This window comes from Dermacentor variabilis, chromosome 10, assembly GCF_050947875.1.
Source record: "Dermacentor variabilis isolate Ectoservices chromosome 10, ASM5094787v1, whole genome shotgun sequence".
Classification (NCBI taxonomy): domain Eukaryota; kingdom Metazoa; phylum Arthropoda; class Arachnida; order Ixodida; family Ixodidae; genus Dermacentor; species Dermacentor variabilis.
In genome coordinates this window covers 32,440,330-32,462,265 of record NC_134577.1, presented here as the reverse complement: position 1 = coordinate 32,462,265, position 21,936 = coordinate 32,440,330, and the positions used below count along the sequence as shown (strand labels likewise).

Here is a 21,936-nt window from a genome sequence, read left to right as displayed (position 1 = left end):
AGCCTTGTGCTGGGATGTTCCAAGAATTGTCCAGAAGAATGGCGACCACGGCTAAATTGGCAGGTGAAAACATTTATTTTCGGAAGTACGGCGTTGTACATGCTACAAACACAAACCTAACAAGGGTATATATAAAATTTCGGCTATATTTGGTTGTAGATGCTGTGTGGCATTACCTTGACTATGAATGCAGGCCGTTTTCCTGCATGCGTCTGGTAGGTTTCACATCTCGTAGTTGCATGTCCTGAATTAAAATCACCCTGTGATGAACATTGCAGGTTCTTTCCTGGTGGATGTGCTGTGAAACATTCCCATATGACTGCAGATTTTGGGTAGTGCATGATTAACAATGACTAGAGATCTGCTCTGTTTGTACACACTCCAACTAACATCAACTGCAAGTATAGCGCTGCACAATTCAAGCGATCATTACATAAGCAAAAACTTCACATGTGTCTCAATACATATAGTTCTCTATGATGTGCAACGAAACATCCAAACAAAACAACACTAAAATGTGGCAGTGACTAGCAATGACCTAATGGCACTAGTGACAGTGGGCTAAAAAATTTGCTAATACAATTAACATTGGGATTTGTTATACAGAGCAATTGCGTACTTGGATAACAAAGCTGTATCAACTAACAAAATTTCAACAAAGTACTCAAGATAATGAAGATGACAACATTGATATTGACCAGCAGTGGAGTAAAGTTTTCAGCTACGCCAACAGAAGTGTTATTTTTTCATAAAAAAGGACACTTCAATTTTACCATTTAATTTACATGCAAGCTATGTTGCAAAATAGTTGTGCAGCTAAAAGGCACACTCTTGTTGTCTACAAACATCCAAGTGGGCAGTTATAAAACAGAACAAGGGTAGCAATCTAACAGTACCATATAACATGAACATTTTAGTTATCGCTCTGACTATATATTCAGACCTACTGCATGTTCTCTTACACTGCATGAGCTATCTCTACATAAATCTTTGACAGGACTTTTGCGGAACATACACACTGTTCCTTACAGCAAGCCCTATACAGGTACCCAATCACTACTTTTGTTTAACATTTGTTTTCATGATCAATGTAAAAAAATGTCTTTGCAAGAAAAAATGATGGTAAACAATGGGCTTTCCAAAGCAGCAAAAAATGCTCCGTCCCAGGGGCTTTACCAATTGGCTACAAGTTCTCACATGTGCAGCATCGTGTCTACAAACAACTACACTGCCAGAAGGCTCTCGCTTCTAATGTTCAAAGACAACAGTATATTAATGATATGGTGTGACAGAATATGCAAATATAGTGTGTTGCAAGCACGTGTCGAAAACAAAAAATGTGTCTTGGGGATACAATGTATAGATCCTACCAAGACTACTGTTTGTGCATTATGTGAATGGTGCAGAGGTTTCTGTGTGAAACACTTAAGCATTTTATGGCATGAAATAGTTTAGGGTCACCAAACTTCAGTGGGGAACATAGTAGTGCTGGTTAGTACACTTGTCTGGTGCTTGCCATGTTGTCTGCTTTGCTTTTACCATTTGTTCCAAGTAGATTCACTGACTTTCACTCAGGCTTTGCGTTTCTACTTTCCGAATCTTAATATGTGACAACTGCTGCATGGTAACAGGATTCTACTTTTGCACGAAACATTCTCGTTACTTTTCATTGGCTTCCACTCAATCTTTCATGAAGAAAGCCCTCGGCAGTGGCTGCGTATGGTACATGGCCAGATGCAAAAGGAATCAACATCTTTGCATCTGGTTTCATGGAGGCCAGCCTTCGGACTGTTTCCCCTTTAATAGTGGTCACTGCAAGCTCCTATTGAATACTGTTCTGTGAACACTTATAGTAACACGTAGCTACTGAAAGCTGCTTTCAATAAAAGTAGTAGCACTTAGGCTTTTCCCAGAACCAAACAAGTACTGCTTCTTGCACCGATTGCTAAAAAGAAAGGTAAGAAATCAAGTATAATGTTTCATTTTTTGTCATGATGCATAGGAAGAATCACGCAATGTAGAATAATTATAAAATTGCAACCGTTGACGTGCACACACCTCTGCGGAGAAAGCTTTAAGAAAAGCTTTTTTTTTTTCTTCGCCTCCTCCTGTCCATCTCTACCCTTGTATTGCGGGCACTTATGATGTGTTGCTGCTCATAACACCTAGCTGTTACCAATTCTTTCATATTGCAAGATGCATAACCTTACATTAAAGCTTTTACTGTAGTTAACCCATTATCGGCTTTCTGCTGTTTTGTTCCTACTTCCCATGCATTTCTACAGCATGTCGCATATTTCTTTGCACAATGTTTACTAAAAGCTAAACGAAGGCTCGTGATTTGTTCAGCGTATTATATTATTTGGCTGAATGAAGCTTGCTTTAAAGAAAGTCCACTGTACATTAAACAGGGGCGAAAGGTGGATTATATGAAAACAGGATGAAGCTGAGTGCAGACTTTCAAACGAGGTTTCATCATCAGATGCACAGAATTAATGCAGCTCGTTTCTGTACATATAATAAAACCTCTGATGGGAATAGACCATTCTGCTATAATAGTGCATTCCACGGCAGCTCTTGGCTCAGAATTATTATCGTTTACAAAGTCAAGCCAACGTGTGCCAGCTTGCTCATGTAAGAGCAAGGTAATGTTTGAATAATAGTAAAGTGTTTGACTTTCCAGTACCTTGCACAATGCTTTCTGTGTCATTGAAAATCTGGAAGTATACTAACAACTGAGTATAATTCATTATATTGAGGCTGACTAGTTAGTTTCAACACTGTAACATGTGTGCTATCTTGCTGGAATAAACTACAAGCCATAAGTAAAGAAGCAGATCACCTATTGGTGCTTAATTACTTAATGACAATCTGTGGTTGCGGTGTAACTGGTTCCCCTAGCCCAGAAATTAAGCATCTGTGAATGAATTAAGACACAGCTCTATAAGAGAGGGAGATGTACTTTCTAGTTTGTTATCTTGCGTTCACGTTTCATTCTGGCATGATAGTGGCACCAGAGCATCACTCATGTTTCTCTGTACATATGTTTTTCAAGTATGTACATCAGCAGCAGAGAACGCTGAACATGTTCCATTTGGATCATACAATTTTGATCGCACATTTTCTTTCCCAAGTGTGTGTGTGCGTGTGTGTGTAACAGTGTTCTCACAATGCATCTCCGATATTGTGATGTACTTTGAGGAGCCACAGCCAATGTTGCTGCTTGTTTGATGGCACGAAGATTTCGCAACTCTAACTCAAATCATTTAAGAACCTCACATGCCTGAAACTTAAATGAATGGCAATGATTTCCCATGCTTTTTGCAATAATTAACACCCTAAACGCAACCAGATGCTTTGGTGCTGTTAATTTGTATGAACATGTAACATTTTCTGCCATAGCATACTTCAGCTGATGGTCAATTTTATGGCATTTCTTTGGGGGAAACTGACAGTCCCAGACCTGTATCTTGAAGGGTAAACAGCAGATGTAACTACACTGGGAAAATAGCAAATGTTCCCTAATGTTTTGCTCCAGCCATGTTTCGGAAGCCTGGCCTAATCACGCACATAGATTTAAAAAATTTCAGTGTCTGCATTTTTATAGTAAACTTTTAGTGGTTAAAAAAGAAAGAGTGCCTCGACTTAGAAGACAAAAGAAAATTTTCTGTCCGTGTTCAAGGCAAAAGCAGTAAATAATATTGCAAAGAAATGCCGTAACATTTGTGAAACTGTAGTCTGCAGTTACCAGCAATGCCACATATAAAATGTCAGGGTAACATTTGTACTGCTGTGACTGAACTTCCTCTGGTGGTCAAGCTTCCAACAACAACAACAGCTGTTTTTGCACTTTTCAACATTCATAAACCAGTTTGGATCACTGAAAACACTCTCATTATGTAGCACAAACTGCTGACCATGGTATGGACATTTCGGACAGATAAGCAGTCGGCACCAAATGTTTATGGACTGAGGGTTTCTTGAAAAGTTTATTTTTCAAGCAATTTGTGCCTGCAGTCAGTACAACTGTACAGCTTTATGTTCTTTGCATATTAGTGAAGTTAGTATTAGTGAATGAAGTTGCATCCGACATGACAATGCCTTCATTATATCTGATATATGTTATAAAAGCATAGGTTTGACACATGCCAATATCAGCTTGCAAAATTTTAGATTTACTTTGTTAGATACGATAATTCATTATATTCACGGTTGATGTACTATGAGATGCTGAAAATTCAAATTCCAGGATGCTGAAATATTCAGCTCTTTTCTCGAGTCCTGTGGTTTGCAAACTTTTGATGCCAACTCTACCTGTAAAATTATAAAACTTTGATAACATGGGACATCAGGCCGTAGACCTTTTGAGTGGTAAAGGCATGGTGTATCGTGTCTGCCATTTTGTATATTCTCACCTGTAGATGTGGCTTTATCATAACAGTTTTTAAGGATTAAGAAATGAAAGGCTGATAACAATGGCCTCGAAGGATGGGAATAACTTCACTTTGTATTGTTACAAATGGTTATGGGGATTCGTAATAGTATTATCAGTTAATTATAGTGCAGTATGGGGTAGTCTGGTCTAGAGATGGTACCGAGTGCCACACCAAGGTGAATATCAACTAGTCATATGCATGCATAATGGCATAGTGCCTGGGCTGCTTGTCGTACTGTAACAACATTGACTGCTATAGCAAATTTCTACAACACAGTATTTAGTGACGCTCATTTAACCATTGTACACGCAAGTTAATGCATCAAACAGCTCTCCAGGGTCGTCTTATTTCTTTGTACAGTGCATGACGACTTTTGCTTTGTACTCAATACTTCACAAAAGTTGTTTGTTGCGTTTGTCCCTTGTACCATATTTGTCTTTAAGGCCACTCCAAGAGTGACAGCAAATGTCTTATAATAAGTGTAGTAAGTCTATAATAACGCTGCAACCACTGCAGACAGTGGGCAAGAATACTTCTATATAACACCAAAATGCTAGCAGTGCTACGTAATACTGACTTCACAAACCTGAAATAGCAGTAGCTATGAGTGAAGCTAAACATTTGAAGCATGGGTACATTTTTGAAATCATACATTCAGTTTTGCACTTCAAGGGAACACTAAATGTAAATACAAAGTTAAGTAAGCTTTGTAGATTATATGCATCTGCAATTGGTAATGTATGAACCATAATGTGACAGCAGGCTTGATATGCCAGAATACTTTTTCAAAAATGCAAGAACGTTGCAACACTACTCTGAAGTTCCTGCGTCTGCTTCCTGAGACAGCAGGCATTTTTGATACGATCTCTCTACGGCTAGCTACATGTTTACTGATACTGATTATGAAGCATTTGAAGAAGTTCTGTATAACCTTTGTTGACTTATTTTGCATAAAAAGGACCTAAATGAGTGAAGTTACATTAAAATATATGGCATCACACAAATGGTGTCATTGCTGCCATTGGGCAAAACAGTCTGAAAATTGCAACGTTTGTTTACATTTCTCTTTCAATAAGCTATCTTTTTCTGGTAAAGAAATACTGAGAGTTCTGAAAGGGTAATCTGTCCATCTTGACTTGTTTAGTATATTTCTTTAGCATCTCTCTAAGTGCTCGATTAGATGCGCAAACTTACCTCTTGGACGCAAATGTGAATTAGGATAGCACAAGGTGGTTGGACAAACTTCATTGCAAAACAATTTTTTCGTGACACTAGTTAAGATGCAATCAAACTCTGATGCTGGCTACAAGACCAGGCTGGCTTTGATTCTCAGCAGGCTAGGTATATGCATGCACATTTCTAATGCAGCTTGACAAATGAGGATATTTGGTTAGGACAACATAGTTCATGGCGAAATAGTAATGTTGCAAGACTAGTTAATATACAGTCAAGTCCGAAACTTGAATAGGACAGGGTAGTTGAATGAACGTCATGGCAAAATAATTCTTCTGTAAGACTAGTCAACGCACATTCAACTCTGAGACTAGTGATAAGACCAGTCAAACTTTGGTTTTCAACAAGTAACATGGTTATGGAAACTTCAGTACTCTTAATACTCATTTCTACATGGCATATATGTGCCCTTTGACTATTTCAGCACAATGACATGCACAAGCTCACCTAAATGACTGATGTTGAGCTGTGCTGTTTTGGCATGTGACAGACAAACAAAAATAAACAAACAAAGTAACACTTGGCAGATGCTCAGTTGCGCTAGTGCGACAAACCAACAAAAAATGATAAAAAATTTGTTTTCAACATCCAACAAAACATATATACAGAATATAATGCCCATCTGCCCGCTAAGTTTTTGCAACAACAGTTCCATGACTGCAGCAAGGTTTGCAACATGAACATCAGTATATGGGAAGCTGAAACAGTCATGTAACAAGTCTGTAGCTCAGTGTTGTAGAGCATCACCATGTGGTGTTGAGAGCCAGCTATATGATCTTTGCATCTTTCTTCAGGTCCCCGATACAGTTGTCGGCACTATGGTGTCGCCTGGTAGACTTCCGTCCCTTGGCTTAATCTGTTTGAGAAACAAGGACAGCTGTTCATGCGATCATGTGTGAAATGAGGCAGTAAAGTTAATTTTCCACAGTTACGGGAGAACCTCAATTTTTCAACTATTGGAGAAAGCTCATTTTAAGAAAAATTTTAAAGAGAACTCAAGCACGCCATTAGAACTGAATGTTTAAGATAACCAAAGCACTACTGAACAGCCAAGCACTGAACTATGAAAAATCTTCTGATAGTTGGACTGGTGGTCATTCATATTAGCTGAACTTCAATATTAAAACAATACTTTCAAGAACTCATTCTTTCCTTGAATAGTTACAAGCTCAATGCTGATAAAGTTGATGCAAAATGAGTTAAAGAAATTCCAGGGTCTTCTAGGAACTATGAAGTGATTGCGATGCCATATCGTTAGGCTTTAAGGGGATTATTTTTCATTATGAATATGTATGTATGTCTATATTGCTGATACATTTTTCGTGATAAGTTTGATTTATATATTTTCTCAATTTTACGTAGCCCTATTTGTCACATTGTTCGTACCAATCTAGCACAATCTGTTCTTAGGTTTAGCAGTATTTTAAATATTGTTATGTAGTCCTATTTCTCATATTGTTTGTACCAATCTAGCACAACCTGTTTTTAGGTTTAGCAGTATTTTAAATATAAGTCAATAAATGAGCACTTTTCTTTGTGTGATCCTAGTTACACAGCAACTTCCTAGCTACCAGACTTTCCAGGCAAAAACAAGAGTCAACATGACAAGTATTTGGTTCTGTGTAACTTTTGGTTCTGCTAAGCCTTGTGACTAAGTTGAATGGTTGGGTTGTTTTGCGGTACCCCATAGTCCTGGTGGGGTTGCCAGCACAATGTGTATGCCATCATTTCCGTGGTTATTATGCAGGTGTCAAGAAAGTATTAGAAGTAAGCTTTACCATGAGGCCAATTCTGACTTTTTTTGTTCCAATACATGTAAAACAGGGAAATGCTCTCATAAGACAACTACTGAATTGATTTGAATAATATTTAATTGTTTAACTTACGAGAGAAATATGAATTATATTTAATGTAGGGAGATTTCGATTTATGGCCTTGAATATTTTGCCACTATTTCTGAAAATATTCAAGAACGTTTGTAAAAGAAATTATGGCCCACATAAAAAATGCACTCCTCACACTATAATTTAACATTTTTTTTTCTAAGTAGAGAAACCTCTTCAAATTTGGTGCAGTATATGCCGAGCAGCACATTTCTCTGTTCTGATGTATCTAGACATTTAGAGTTCCTCAATGAAAGTTTCCTCTCAGCTGCTCCCCCTAACAAACAGTTATGTCTCTCTAACAATCAAATAGTCACACAAACAACGGTAGTGGCATGTATCCATTTAATTCAGCTTCAGTATCAAAAACATTTCTTCTTGCTCATTTCTTTTTGTGCAGTTGTGTTTTAAGTGCCAAATTTTGCAAGAAGGTTGCTCTATACCTGCACTATCCGAACCTAGAGCTCTTGTGCAACCTGAAATTTTGTTGCAGTTGGCTTTACTGACAGAAAATTCTTGTCTGGTTTTACTTCTTATTTATTTCTTCAAAGATAGCTGTTGAGTGAGTAATTACACTATGAAGCTCCAATTCCTCGAGAGTACAACAAATAATTACTTTACATTTTAATGCAAGCAGTTCAAAACGCTTACCAAGTGCAGCATGGCAAAGCAGGAGACTATTTACGTCGCCTAAGCTCGATGTGGCGGTCTCATAGTACCAGACACCAATGACACATATACACACGCACACTATGAATGTGCTGCCCAAAGCCGAGTCCATTCTGCAATTGGCAGGACAAGACGGTTGAGCAGACTCCTCTGCGTTCGGCAGAGAGGAGCACAATGGGAAGGGCCAATTTAGCAGCTTTCGGTGACGCAGTCATTGCACGGCATTCGACCACTGCACTGGACTGACTGATGGGCTATTGAGTTCTTTGTGACACTGTGTGACTGCCACCTCAGCGTTGACTGACGTGAACAGTCTTCTTTCTCGTGTCCAAAACCACGCTGCACTTGGCGTCCGTTTCAAACGGGCCTTATAAAAGATGCTGTAATTTATTATTTGTGGTGCTCTTAAAGAATTAAGGCTTTGTACCATAATTAAATAGTCGGAAGCTACTTCTTAAAAAAGGAAAGAAAGGAAAAGTGATACACAAAATTTTTGGGTCAGTATTACATGATGCATTAAAACCTTCGTTTGGGCGAGTAGGTTCATGTGTATATTGACTGTATTCCGGCTTTTAAAAAAATAGTAACATTTATAGCCATGTATTTATAGTTATGTCCCTTCATCACTGATGTCCTACTACTTTCTTTGTCTATATTATTGCAACTTTCCTCTCCATTATTCTTTATTGTAGCCTGTATCTTTCCCATGGCTGTGGGACAGCTCTGGTGTCCACTGGGAAGTGAGGCAGTTACAACGCCTCACTTCCCAGTGAGGCATTTTAATTTATTCCGGGGCTTATGTGGGTTCTTACTTAAAGATATTTGACGTGCTATAACTTTGGCCCAAATCAGTCTGGAGCATTCAGTCCTGCAGAACTGTGAACTTTGATCATTCAACATCATTTCGATAGGCCAGTCTCCTTCATAACAATGAGCATTTCGTAGAGAGCTCACCTTCAAGCTAGTCCAAAAAAAAAACAAATTTCTCAGTAGCTTAATAACTACTTGATGCAAAGAAACATCAATTGCATATTTGTAATCAGCAAGTCAAAATATATTAGTAATGCGCATTTGATAGAAAAGCACATATAACAAAAAGAAGTATTTAATTCCTTAATTAAACAGATATTTTCGTTAAAAAAAAAACACAAGCTATCAGGGCTGAACTTGGGAAATAGGCTTTCTCGTCACAGTTGGACTCGCTCCGAGCTGCCATATTATAAACTGCGAGTTCATGCGAGAGCTCACGTTGACTGCTGCTCTTGCAGTGGCTCCCGGCTTTCGGCCATGTCGGGGGGTGCCGTCGTCGTCTCCACCGTCCAGGTCGTCGCACTCCAGGCCATGCTGCGAGCGGACGTGCTGCCTCCATTGGGTGATGACCAGGAATCCGCGGTGGCACAGCGCACAGACGTGTGGATACTCGCGGGTGTGGATGCAGATCTCGTGGCGCTTCATGTTGCGCAGGTGGCTGAAGCGCAGCGGGCAGCGCGGACATTGGTAGGGGCGCTCGCCCGTGTGTGTCCGTAGGTGCACCGTCAGCGCCGAGTTGTGCACGAAGGTCTTGGTGCACTGCGGGCATGCATACGGCTTCTCCTGTACGTGCGTTCGCAAGTGTACCTGCAAGCAAAAATAAAAGTGCTGTGCTTGAGGATTGGAATGTTTGGAAAAGTTACACGGAGCAGGAGAGGAAAGCTGCCTGCCACTTTGAACGGCACTATTTGCCAAGTTTGAGTTTGTTTATTGTTTAAAGCCATACAATCGATTTGCTCGTGAGGTAAGACTAGTATAGGGAGAGCTAGTCCCCTTATTGGCTTTTGTTCTTGTGTGGCACCACTAGCTGCAGTGACTTCACAGTAAGCACACAGTGGTGAACACATTTGTATGCAGATCAGACATATACATACAGCAGAACCTCATATATAACTATGGTTTGGTGTTCTTGGACTTATTTTCCCCGAGATTTGGCGTACTTTCGGTTTTGATTGCCACCCGAAAATTCGCCTTTAATGCGATAGCGTTAAGGATCCCGTGTTGCAGAAGATCCGGTGTCGGCATTGGCAGCAGAGTTGTCAATGAGCGAAAATTCCCGTATTTATTTACATATATGTATATGCCATGCCTTGCTATACGACATGCGATATATGCCGGTTAAATTGCCTGACCATTCTATCACTAAAGTTGCGCATACCTTGCGTTACATTTGAAAAAGTTATTCCTCGGAATTTTGAGAATGACAGCCGACAAAAAAATGTCATGAAGCAAAACACTGACAAGAGCATGCCTCTTAAGTTAAATCTTCTCAGACTTAAATATTGAGAGTACGAAACATTAGCATAGACCTGAAAATGATGTAATTTTTTTGGCACGGCTGTGCGCTACCTCTGGAATCGGCTCACGCAAGAGGCCGCATTTCTACCAGAAAGCTCGCCTTCGTGCATAGCGTTCGCCGCCAGCATTTCCCGGTAAACATTACGGTTACATAAGCCACAAATGCCGGGAAGTGTGAGAAGCAGTCAGGGATCTTTAAATGCTATCGTGTTCCACTGCTATCATGTTTCACTCTTAAAGGTGAAGCTTGAGCGTCCTCCAAGTTTTTATTTGTTTAATATATTATTTTAAATGAACATTAAACAGTGCTTTTCAGTGAATAACTTCTTGTGTTAAGCCAACCATTTTTTTTTCTCTTGACACTGCAATGTGCTATATTACTGCAGATTCTGCTCTTTAACACTGTAGTGACATCCAATACACAGAATAGCAAAGTTCTCAGAAGCAGTCTAGAGCAGTCTGAACTGAGGCAGTCAGACACTATCAGTCAAAAACACTATCGGCCGCACACTTTGATGTGTCCTATCTTGGCACACTGTTAGGCACACTGTTGGCTGTATACATGGTGAGTGCAATGCTAAGCCACTTCATGAAAGTTATTGTTTTCTCTAAAAAGATTGCTCAAGAATACCACCTCTGCTGTCATGCCACGTGGAATCAAGAGCCAATCGACAGATTAGGTCTTCCTTTAGATGCAAAAGTGACAGTATTCCCAAAAGGGATTGCCTGAGAGACCGCCGAAGCAATCACGAACAATATGCATGGTGAAAACAGCCGCTTACATATCAAGCAGGTACATTTTAAAAGAAGATGCCCACATAAAAATATTTTGCACAATACTGTAAAACTGTTCAGGGTAAAAAAGAAAAGAAGGCAATCTGACATCTAAAGTAAACGCTAACTGGGATAACTATATGTTGCGTGTCTACAAACTAGGGCAGATAGTGCAGGTAAAAAAGAGCATATTACTATGTTGACACGTTTGTTTTGCTGTTCACAGCTTTGAACAACAATTATAGCGAAGTATATACTTTTGAAACCTTGAACAATCTGTCATTTAAGAAGGTTCATGCTTGTAGAGCTTGTCAGGGTGTTTCTTGGCTGCACGAAATTTGATGCTAGCAGTGCTTTATCTTCATAATGTCAAGCTCTGTGGCTTGCTTGTAGACAAGCCATAGAGAATGACAAGTTACAAAAAAGCTGCGGTGTGTGTTTATAAGCATCACTGTCATCAGCCTAATTTATGCCCACATTCATGCAACAAGTGATAGAACAAAAAATTATAGGCATAAATGTTAAGAGACACGAAGCCAGCGTAAGAGGAAGAACTATCGTTCGGCAGGCTATGTGATGTGCAGGGCAGATAACTGGTGGTCTATTAGAGTTATAGAATGGTTGCCAAGAAAAGTAGCCCAGACAACACTTGGCACAACATCGTCACAATTTTTCGGATGTGCTCAGGGCAACATTTGCTGGTTTATCCTGAAAACATTTCTGTCAGAGCTTGTTAAGGATGGCTGATTGTCCAATGAACATACACTGCAAGATGTTTAAGGACGTTTTGTTCTATGTTAAAGTATACCCTGCAATTGAAATTTTCATAACTAGTTCGGCTCATGAACAAAAAATTAAAAAGCACACTTTGTATAATGTCGCTTAGTAGGGCATGCAGCCTGATATTGAATTTTGATTTTGACATGTTGGGAACATCAGAGGATTAGGTGATGTGTTGAAATTAGGAAATTTGCAGGCACAGGGTAAAGTTGATATGATGTGAGGGAGGGATAAGTAGAAATTCCTTGGAGAGGCCTTCGTCCTGTAGTGGGCGTATGATGATGACGATGATGATGGTTAGCTAGCTTAAACTGCAATGTGTGTCCTGCTGCCATGTCTCACCTGCAGGTAGCTTGAGCAGGTGAAGCGGAGGCCACAGACGTCACACATGTATGGGCGTTCTCCTGTGTGTATGCGCATGTGTGTCCGCAGGTTCCCCGCATACTTGTAGCTCTTGTTGCATTCGGGACACACGTTGCCACCTGTGCTGCCGCTGTTGCTGCCATCAGAGCCGCCGCCACTCATCCCGTCGAGCACATGTACCGCCTGCATGTGCCTTTGCAGGAACTGGCACTGCGTGAAGGTCTCGCCGCACATCTCGCATTCGTGAGAGGTCTTGGCCGAGGCTGAAGTTGCCGAGTCACCTGGCATGCCGCTGCTGCTGTTGTCACCACTGGTGAAAACATCGTTGTCCCCCTTCTGAAACAAGTAAGTGAGACATTTCATTGTGTGCTGTGCCAGTGTCAAGACGTAGGCTCAAGTCAGGGATGGTATTCTCGAATGATAACTTTCAGGGATACAACCACCTCTGCGAGAATTCACGTGACTCGGACCCGTTGGCACCTATGAGCGAGAACATATCTGAAACACTGCCAAAGTACCTAGTCGTGTGAAATCTTGCAAAAGTGAACATACCTCTGAAAGTGATTGTCTGGGATCACCACCCAGGTGGTCTTCAGTAAGGTTTTAACGGTGCAGTAGTGTTTTTATAATTCAACGGTGTGGTTAAGTAAGAATATAAAGCCTGTTTTTAAAAAGCACAGTTAGTTCTTTCAGTGTTTGCAAAGTTATATTCTATCCTTAAGTTGGTGAGATGCATGGTTCTATAAGAATGAGCTTACAATTCTGTTTCGAACATTCTTTTCTCATTGTTTTCTGAAAAGGTTTCTTCCCATGACTTGCACTTTCTTGACATGATGGTTCTACCGTGACACCATGTTTTTTGGCACATAATGCTTGTGACATGCTTGTGAAAGTTAGAAGTTGATCAGGTACCCTGAAAATAGGTAAGGGGCTCAGAAGAAAGCTTCAAAAACTTTGAAAGTGTGTGTCAGGTTAGCTGGTCAGCCAAATCCATTATTTTTTACCTATTGTTCCTAGAGATCACAAGCATGCTCGCGCTTACCTTGTCGTGTAGGCGCAAGTGTACCCGGAAGTACTTCTTGCGGGAGAAGCGTTTGCCACACGTCGGACAGCGAAACGGTCGTTCACCCGTGTGCACAGGCAAATGCTCGCGCATGGTGGTTGCATTGTGGGTTGTGTACGGACAAAGCGGGCACTGTAGCGGCATGCGGCGGCCGCTCTTGGCCGCTGTTGACTGCGAAGATTGGCTTCTTGTGGCCGTCCCGTCTCCGCTGCCTCCACTTCCATTGTTGTTTTTGTCCACTGCAGTTTGGAGGCAATTGTTTTTATTCATTTATTTACATCGAATTGTTCATTTTTATTTATTTGCTCCATGAATGACCACATTGTAGTTTACGAGCCACACGTGACCTTTCTCGTCTCTACTTGCAGCTTGCAGCCAAATACTCACTTATGCAGTTGCTGTCCACTGATATATGAATACATGAAATAACTCGCTAGCTTTTGCCAAACTTGGCAGTTGCTGCAAACTTACCCATCTGCAGTTTTCACAAACCAGTAAGAGTTATCATCATCATCAGCATCATCACCATCTTCTTCTTCTTCTCATTCAGCATCATATTCTCATCATTATCAGATTCTGGACACTGAAATTCTGCCACATTGTTGAATTGGCCATCTTGTCAGCTATGGTTGGCTCAAAGGGTAGCTAGTCCCATCCTGAGTGGCTTAAAATGAAAAGAACACCACATATCCCTGTGTTTCTATGTTTGGAGAACGAGCAATAAAAAGGCAGCCAATTTCTGTGAGGCCTAAAACTTCTAGTTTTGTTGTGGCTCTCAACCTTACGATGGGAGCTGCTTTGTGATTCTCTAAAAATGTGTCTGTCCAGCCAACACTTACTCATGTAATTCCTAATACATCATCTCAAGGGCATTACGGCGCGGGGGAGGCACTATGATGCCACTGACGCTGTTACCTTGTATAGGAAAATGTGTGCTATTGTATCACTGTCTGATGCTGAGTTGTCGGGTTAGTGGGGCCACTCAAGGTTCTAGTTTATAAATGGATACATGGAGACAAAATTCGAGATATAAACTCTATGAAAATTTTGTACCCTTTGCAGCTTACCATGTCCCCAAACAATACTCGTTGCCTATCTTGCACGCCTTTTCTTTCTTTAACCCCGCACAGCTGGTACTTCCCGGTCACGAACCTGTGCGTCATCAACACAACATGGCCTTCTTGACAGGAAAGTAGTGACCGCTGAGTTTTCAAGGAAGAAAATGCCAGCAAGACAGATGATCATTACTGCCTGAGGATTAGGCAAACCCCCAAAAAGTTTACACATATTTTAGAGTATACTGCTGGAAGCAGTGTCCTAAGCAACCAATCTATATATCAAGCTCACAGGAGGTTTCATCCATTCTCTACTTCTGCGAGCGAGTGGAAAACTTCTTACCTAACGTAGTGCCGCCCGAGCTTGCTTGACTGGTCGCCCAGGGTCCTGCAGTCTAAAGAAGTTTAGATGTCAGCACACTGACCCTTGCATTTAAAGACATTCCTAGCTGCTCTACACTTCACCTAGCTCTTCTCAAGAATAGCAGTGCGTGCCACTCCTTAACTAAAGTGGTCACTTTGTTTCACCGACACCCCATGGAAATTCCTGACTTACGTTTTTCTTGTTGGGCACTGTTGACACCTATTTGAGTGCGCGAGCGTGAAGCTGCATCCCTAAGTAACCTCGCACTGTAGGGACCACTGATGAGCATTGTAGAATTGCAACATGTTGCTGATTTATTTGCTCGTATCACTACATTTGCCGAAAGGGCGTTGTTGCAGGGGAGGCGCATTACAAGATGTACAAAAAAGGATTAGCACAAATATATGTAGTAACACGAAAAAGGCCCGGGCCCCTGAATGATGTCAGGAAACATGATACATGACAAGTATATGCAATGTGCATGTAAGTGTTGATCTTCTATGTTGCATTTTGCAGCATACTGATCTTGTGCCTGCATGCCAAAATATGCGCCAATTTTGTGAGCGCAGAAGTTGCCAGCATGCTTTGGAAAAGGTGAGGGGTAGTGGCATTGATAGGGAATACCTGTTGATAGGGCACATGAAACCCCTTGTAGTGTAATCAGCACCATAAATGGAGCGTGTAGAAACCGATTATTCATAGATTTTCCTACGCATGATCTGAAGTGTGCATCTTTGCCAGTTCAAATCTAGCACCACATTGATAGCACGCTGGGACTTGCAGCCCGCAAAGGGGGTGCGCAATTTAATATGAACATAAAGAACAAGTAAAAAATAAAATGTGTTCTGTTCAAAGAACAAAGCTATATAGGCATTAAAGTTGTTTTAAAGTGAAAATATGTAAGCATGATAAAAAATTAGACGGCTTTATCTAAGCACAGTGCCAGCAGTGAAGGTGGCATCACATGCAATGGTGCCACTTTGCGCTTTTTGCCGATTGCGGTGGTGGCGGTTCGTTTGTGCTGTTCGCTTTCTTAAAGTGGTACGAGCTTTCGAGTGGAGAACTCAGGATCGTGTTTGCAGGAATGGCAGCAACAACACCGCTATATTTCGGTTCGGTAAGTGATTTTATCATATGATTGAAGGGTTCCTACTTTGCTGGGAATCATGTTGCATGATTACAACGGCATGAACGTTGGTTAACGTTTTCGGTGTTCGTACGGTTATTGACGGAGGCTGTTTCAGATTGCAAGTTCTTTAAAACTTGTTAGCACCATTTTTTTTTTCTCTTTTGCCTCTTTGCAACTTGAATATGGTACTGACTTTGAGACTATGACAGGAGCTGCGTAATTCCGTTACCGACATGATGTGCGGTTGCGATACTATATATATCACTATGCATGCACTGTATTAAGACATGATTGTGTAAATAACGCTTGCAGGCTGTGACTACAGATGAAAAACAAGCAATACCACAAAAATATTGCGTGAAAGTCGTCTCAGCACCGTTCGTTGACCTCCCAATTCGGGAAAGAAACAGCTGATGGCCCGACATTTAGCTCATGGAAGTGTGTCCATTCCTCTATTAGCCACGAAGGCAATGCAAATAATACCAACGGTAGGCAACAAACAAGTGCGGTCGCCGAAGATAACGGCCGGCTGCAGCTGAGGCCTCTTTTGTACAATGATGACAGTAGAGCAGAAGTTTTATGATGCTGTCTCAAGGGAAACCACAATGGAGGAAAACAAAATTATCAGCAGCTTGCAAGCATACATATGCAACATTTCATGAAAATTGAAATTTTGAAGTGGTTCAAGAATCTGACGGGTACTGCATGCTGTTTTGAGTGCAAAAAGAAAAAGAAGTCGCCTTTACACATTAGCTAAATGAAACTTGCAATTTCAAGGTTAAGAAATTTAGTATGGAGGGACTCGATTCAGTGTTCCTGTGTAAAATGTAAAAATCCTATGTGCAAATCATGGTGAACTTTAGATTACTTTTGCGTGTGTTGTTTTGGTTGAATGAGTATAATTTACGTTTAAAAATTTCCCTAAGCAAGGTACCTTAACCGTCAGTTGGCCTTTATTCTGTTTTTACTGAATAGTTTCTGTGCTGTGCTATCCCATGTGACCATAAAGACAGCTGTGTCGTTTGCAGTGTTGTTACAGAGTAGTGTGTAGTCAATATAGTCTGCATCTTTTTCCATTTTGGTTGTTCCAAGCATATGAGTTTTTTTTTCTTTCGGAGCACCTGTCTTCACTTAAAGGTCGCATTTGAAATTTGGTGTAAATTATTACTGTTCATATGACATTCTACCTTTCTCACTGCAAGAAGAAAACCTTGGATAAGGCATTCATAGCTGTCATAGAATGTGAGTTTGAAGTAATGTACGGTTAATTTGGCTGCAGAAAGAAAGTAATGACAATAAATTTCAGAGAAGCAACGAGGCTAAAAAAAGGTCAATTTTGTTTGTTGAATAGTGAGCCATCACATTTAAACTGTTTCCTTCACATATGCCGATGCAGCTTAAGGCTGCTAATAGCCAATGTTCCATTATTTTGCTATTCTAATTTAAATAGTCATTTGTGCTACCTGCATCAGCTGATCAATGTTTTCTGAATTTCAGAGGTGGCTAGGAACAACCCATCGTGAGCTAATATGATGCCACACTCTATCAAAACAGTGGCAGACTGGCTGGCAACACTGCAGCTTGAGCGTCGCCTGTGCCTCAAAGGTAAATGTGATGCATTGTATAACCTTAAATATATAAAATTCTTACTGTGTTTTCTGGCATATATGAAAGGTGAGCTATGCTTGCACTTATTGGTGGGGAACCTCTAGTTTTTCAATTGAGTTATAGATATAAGTCTCAACTCTAGCTTGCCAAATTGCAATGTCGAAGTGCTGGCAGCATCAGGAAAGCAAATTTTATGTTGTGCTATTTGTCAGTAAGGAAAACGGGCTTTTCCTTTTGAAATTTACAATATCCAATGTGAACTTGACATCAAAACAAGGTTTTTTTGTGAACTTAAAGTGCGCTAGGGACAAGACACTGAGGTAGATGAACCGTCAGTGTATGGTAGATGAACCGTCAGTGTATCTTTTCAAGAAAGAGCTCAATTTTTATGCGTAGATAGGGGCTTGCCGAGGGAGTGTTCCATGGTCACGCGGTTACGATCTGGCTTGGGCATGAGCATAGTTCGAAGAGGCAGCATTGTGTGATTTCAGTAAACCAGTTGTTAGTCTGCGTTCGTCCGCCTTCATATACCTCGGTCTGTTGTCCCTAGTGCAGTTTAAGTTCACAAAAAAAATGTCTTACCAACTAGCCTCCCAACACTCTCTCCTCGATGATAAAGTTGTTTGTCATTGTTTGTGCTGATGAGAGAGTACTTAACTTTTTTACGAGTATACCACAAAAGTTTTGTCTCGTTTTTATGCCAAAAATGTGTAGCTGTGAACTGAGTAATTATGCTATGGAGCCTCAATTACTTGTTTAATAATACAGAAATATTATTAATATATTACCTCTTGGTATGACAGCTCAAAACATGTGCGAGGTGTAGTGTGCCTTTGGATGTGAAACAGAAGTATATTCATGTCACCTATACTCAATGTGGCAGTCTCATAGTACCAGACACAACTGACGTACACACACACACTATGACCATATTGTGAAAACAGGGATCATTCAGTACTTGATAGGATAATGGGAGAGAGTCCTCCTGCATTTTATGTCACCATCAACTACTGCATTGAGCTGTCTCGTGCTCGAGTTGTTTGTGACACCGCATGAATTCCAATGATAGTTTCAGTGATGTGAATAGTCTCCTGCTTCATGTCTAAAATAGTGCTGCACTTGGAGTACATATTAAACTAGCTGCATAAAATGCAATGTGATAATTATTTGTGCTGCTCAAGGAATTGTGGCTCCATGTCATAATTGTGGGGTTGGCAACTACCTAAAAAAGCAAAAGTGTGGCACAAAATTTTTGTGTCAGTACTCCCTTAATGAATTTCTCCTAGGTGCATTAATTAATTTTAAAAAAGAGGCATAATTGTCTTGTTTTAACTCGTGCAAAATACTAGAAACCATTGAGCCTGCCAATCCTTGTTTAAGCAGCTGCACCTTTCCCTGAGGTGGCACGAAGAAGGAAGTTCCGTAGTTGTGATCTCATTGACCAACTTTCTGCATGGGAGTCCCAGTTGTCCGTAGAAGATTGCAACGAAGTATTCCCGGGTGAAAATCACACCTTCCCAGTTAGCAGAAATGGTGGGCCTCCTAATCAAAAGATGGCTCCAGGGCCCACAACGAGGTCTTTGTGGTGGGCCAGCCACAGTTCAGCTGTAGTTGCAATTTGTAACTTCTGAAAGCACCACAAATCAGTTTTGCGTGTGCGTGTGTGTTGCTGAAGTGACAATGGTGTAGTTTTTGTGGCCATGGTGCAAAATAAGCCTTTTAGAACATTGGTTACTGAAAAGATACATTCAAGAGAGCATTGCAATGTGCTTTTGCAGCCTTTCAAGCTTACAATTCCTTCCATGTCTTGACCTTTCTTTCTCAACACTGTTTGCTTTATTTGAAGATAAAGTCTACTACAGTTAGTAATGCTCTCAAAAAACGCTCATTAGGTCCTGTAACCGCTTTAAAAACATTTGAATCAACGTTTTAACCAGACAATTTCTTATTTTGGGTGCACTGATAACTAAGATTTCTAAATTCTCTGTAAAGAAGTTGCATTTACTAAGGACATGCTCTATTAGTCATATTCATGGGAACCATACTGAATCACATTGGCATTTATAAAATAAACTGCATTTTTTTACTGCTCCCTTAAGCATCTATGAGCAAGTATGCAAGGCTGTGTCTGTGTAGAGACAGGAAACAGCCTTTCTGCATGCTGTTTTCTCTCGCTTAATATGCACTCTCCACACACTTGCAGTCAGATCTGCTGCCTTTAGTACTGCTTGCAACCATTCAGAGGGCAGCTTACGTGAGGTGATAGTAGTACTTATTGGCTGTATTCGTTCGTGAAAATAGTATATGTGGTTTTTGCATATGGATTTATGCATTTTCATACCAGTACAGGTATACTGCATATAAAATGCACACGTAGTGGAACCTACTCATGGCCTGTGGAACAAGAGAAATAGAATCATACATCTGTTGCACTATTTCAGACAGACATGATAATGAAGTGCACTGCTATAGCTGGCCTTCATGGTATAGTATGCTGATACTGATCCACTACTATCACAGAACAATGGTCCTTTCTAACTTTGAAAGTGTAGAACTATTTACAGGGAGGATGCTCGAACGTTGAGAATCGTTAAACAGAATGAGTGGACTGGGAAAGCTTCAGCCATTTGGCATGAACACAAACACTACTAACTCTCATGCCAGAAGGAGATTGATGTTATTACATAGGGAGTCAACTTAGAAAAGCAACCTGAAGAGCTTAGCTGTAAGGAAACATGCCTCTATGTTTCAGTCTATGAGTACGAATAAGGTATATTTGCCCCTCCTTGAATTTTAGCCTTTGGTTTACTTGAAGTCCTTGAATTGTCCTTCAATTTTGCGTCGAATGTTTTGTACGAACCCTGGACTGAACTGCTACACTTGTTTAAGCTGTATCTTAAATTTTTTTTTAAATAAAGGGGCATAATGTAAAGCTGCTTCTTCTGCTGCACATGCATAAAGGCAGATGTCATACTTTGTATGAAAACCTCCAATAATATTTTGTTACCAACTAACTTTGGTACACAACAAAGTTAGTGCTGATGCCATTTGATCACTAGGAATGCACATACTTGCACAAGCTTAGGTGAAAACTGTTGTCTTTCAGTTTACAAAGAGCAGTTTACAAGGGGTGGGAGAACAATACGTAGGGCACAAATACATTTGTTTGTGAATGTTGGGATAACTATTTTGGTACTACTGCTATGCATTCACAAAAAGTATTTTGTTGCACTGTATTTATTACTTCTTTAAATGATTATCAATTTGACATTTATGCAATATTACAATGGCATGGGGAAATCAAGGGGCTTGGAGACAGCTCACCTGGTTGGGAATTGGCACAAGAAAAACACTGACCACTGTCAAAGTGGAAATTTTACTGTGGTCGTTGCCTCTCCTGCACTTTTGTAGCGACATGTAACATAATTCAACCTTCCAGAATGTAAACACGATAAGTAGAGCCAAGTATAGCACCTGCAAAGCTGAAACAAGCCTGGACATTGAATGTCTACCCCGCAGCTACAGCAATGTTTCCCGAGGTGGCTGCTTGCCCTAAGTGGAGGGAGCATTAGCTGAGCTGCCAGCTGGCTTGTAGAGGTCTAAGTCTATAGTACAGCTTTCAGAAGACAGCTACTAGCTGTGGCCTTACCTAGACCAAGCTGGAAGGTAGACGTCTACTAGCCAGCTGTGCGCTTCCTGGGATGTGCTTCCGTTTTGTCAACGGTGCAGATGCAAAAGTGATATGCTACGTTTCCCTGATGCACACGTGCGTGCGTGAGTTATGAGATGAAAATGTTGGGACTGCGCCTAGGTACTATGGACAATGAACATGCTTTCACCCACCCTAGCCCAGCTACACTACACAACCGCTGATAAATGCTCCGAAATGAGCATATCCTCCGTTCGTCCTTCGTGGCATAACGGTCACAGCGCTGCACTCTTGATTGTGTGGTCAGTTGTTCAAATGTGTGTTCAAGCATTTTATTAGCTTTTCAACAAAATATCTCCATTACTATATCATTTCCCCCTTTCACTTCTGTAGTGGTTGTTTCTTTACCTAAGATTCGCCCCACTGGGCCTGACATGGAAGGTTCCTGCCAAGGGGAGTGACGCGACCTCGCGCAAAGTGCAGGGGTGCAGGCTTAGGTAGACACCGCTTTAGCGGCTGTAGACCAATGAATAATGACACATTGTTACTGCTAGTTGGTTGTTTTGTATGCTTCCCCGTGACAGACTCTGGTTCGGCCACTG

General features: G+C 40.8%; 1 protein-coding gene across 1 annotated transcript in view; it reads right to left on the bottom strand.

Moving 5' to 3' along the window:
- Positions 1-56: 56 nt before the first annotated feature.
- The window catches only part of LOC142560264 (zinc finger protein 711-like), a 36,653-nt gene continuing 14,773 nt past the window's right edge, over positions 57-21,936 (bottom strand). The window contains exons 6-10 of the mRNA XM_075672226.1: positions 14,928-14,979; positions 13,509-13,768; positions 12,446-12,802; positions 9,470-9,838; positions 57-6,525 (exon numbers count right to left, since the gene is read on the bottom strand). Of these exons, the coding sequence (XP_075528341.1) occupies positions 6,460-6,525; positions 9,470-9,838; positions 12,446-12,802; positions 13,509-13,768; positions 14,928-14,979 (1,104 nt within the window). The 3' untranslated portion in view covers positions 57-6,459. The remainder of the gene's footprint in view (positions 6,526-9,469; positions 9,839-12,445; positions 12,803-13,508; positions 13,769-14,927; positions 14,980-21,936) is intronic.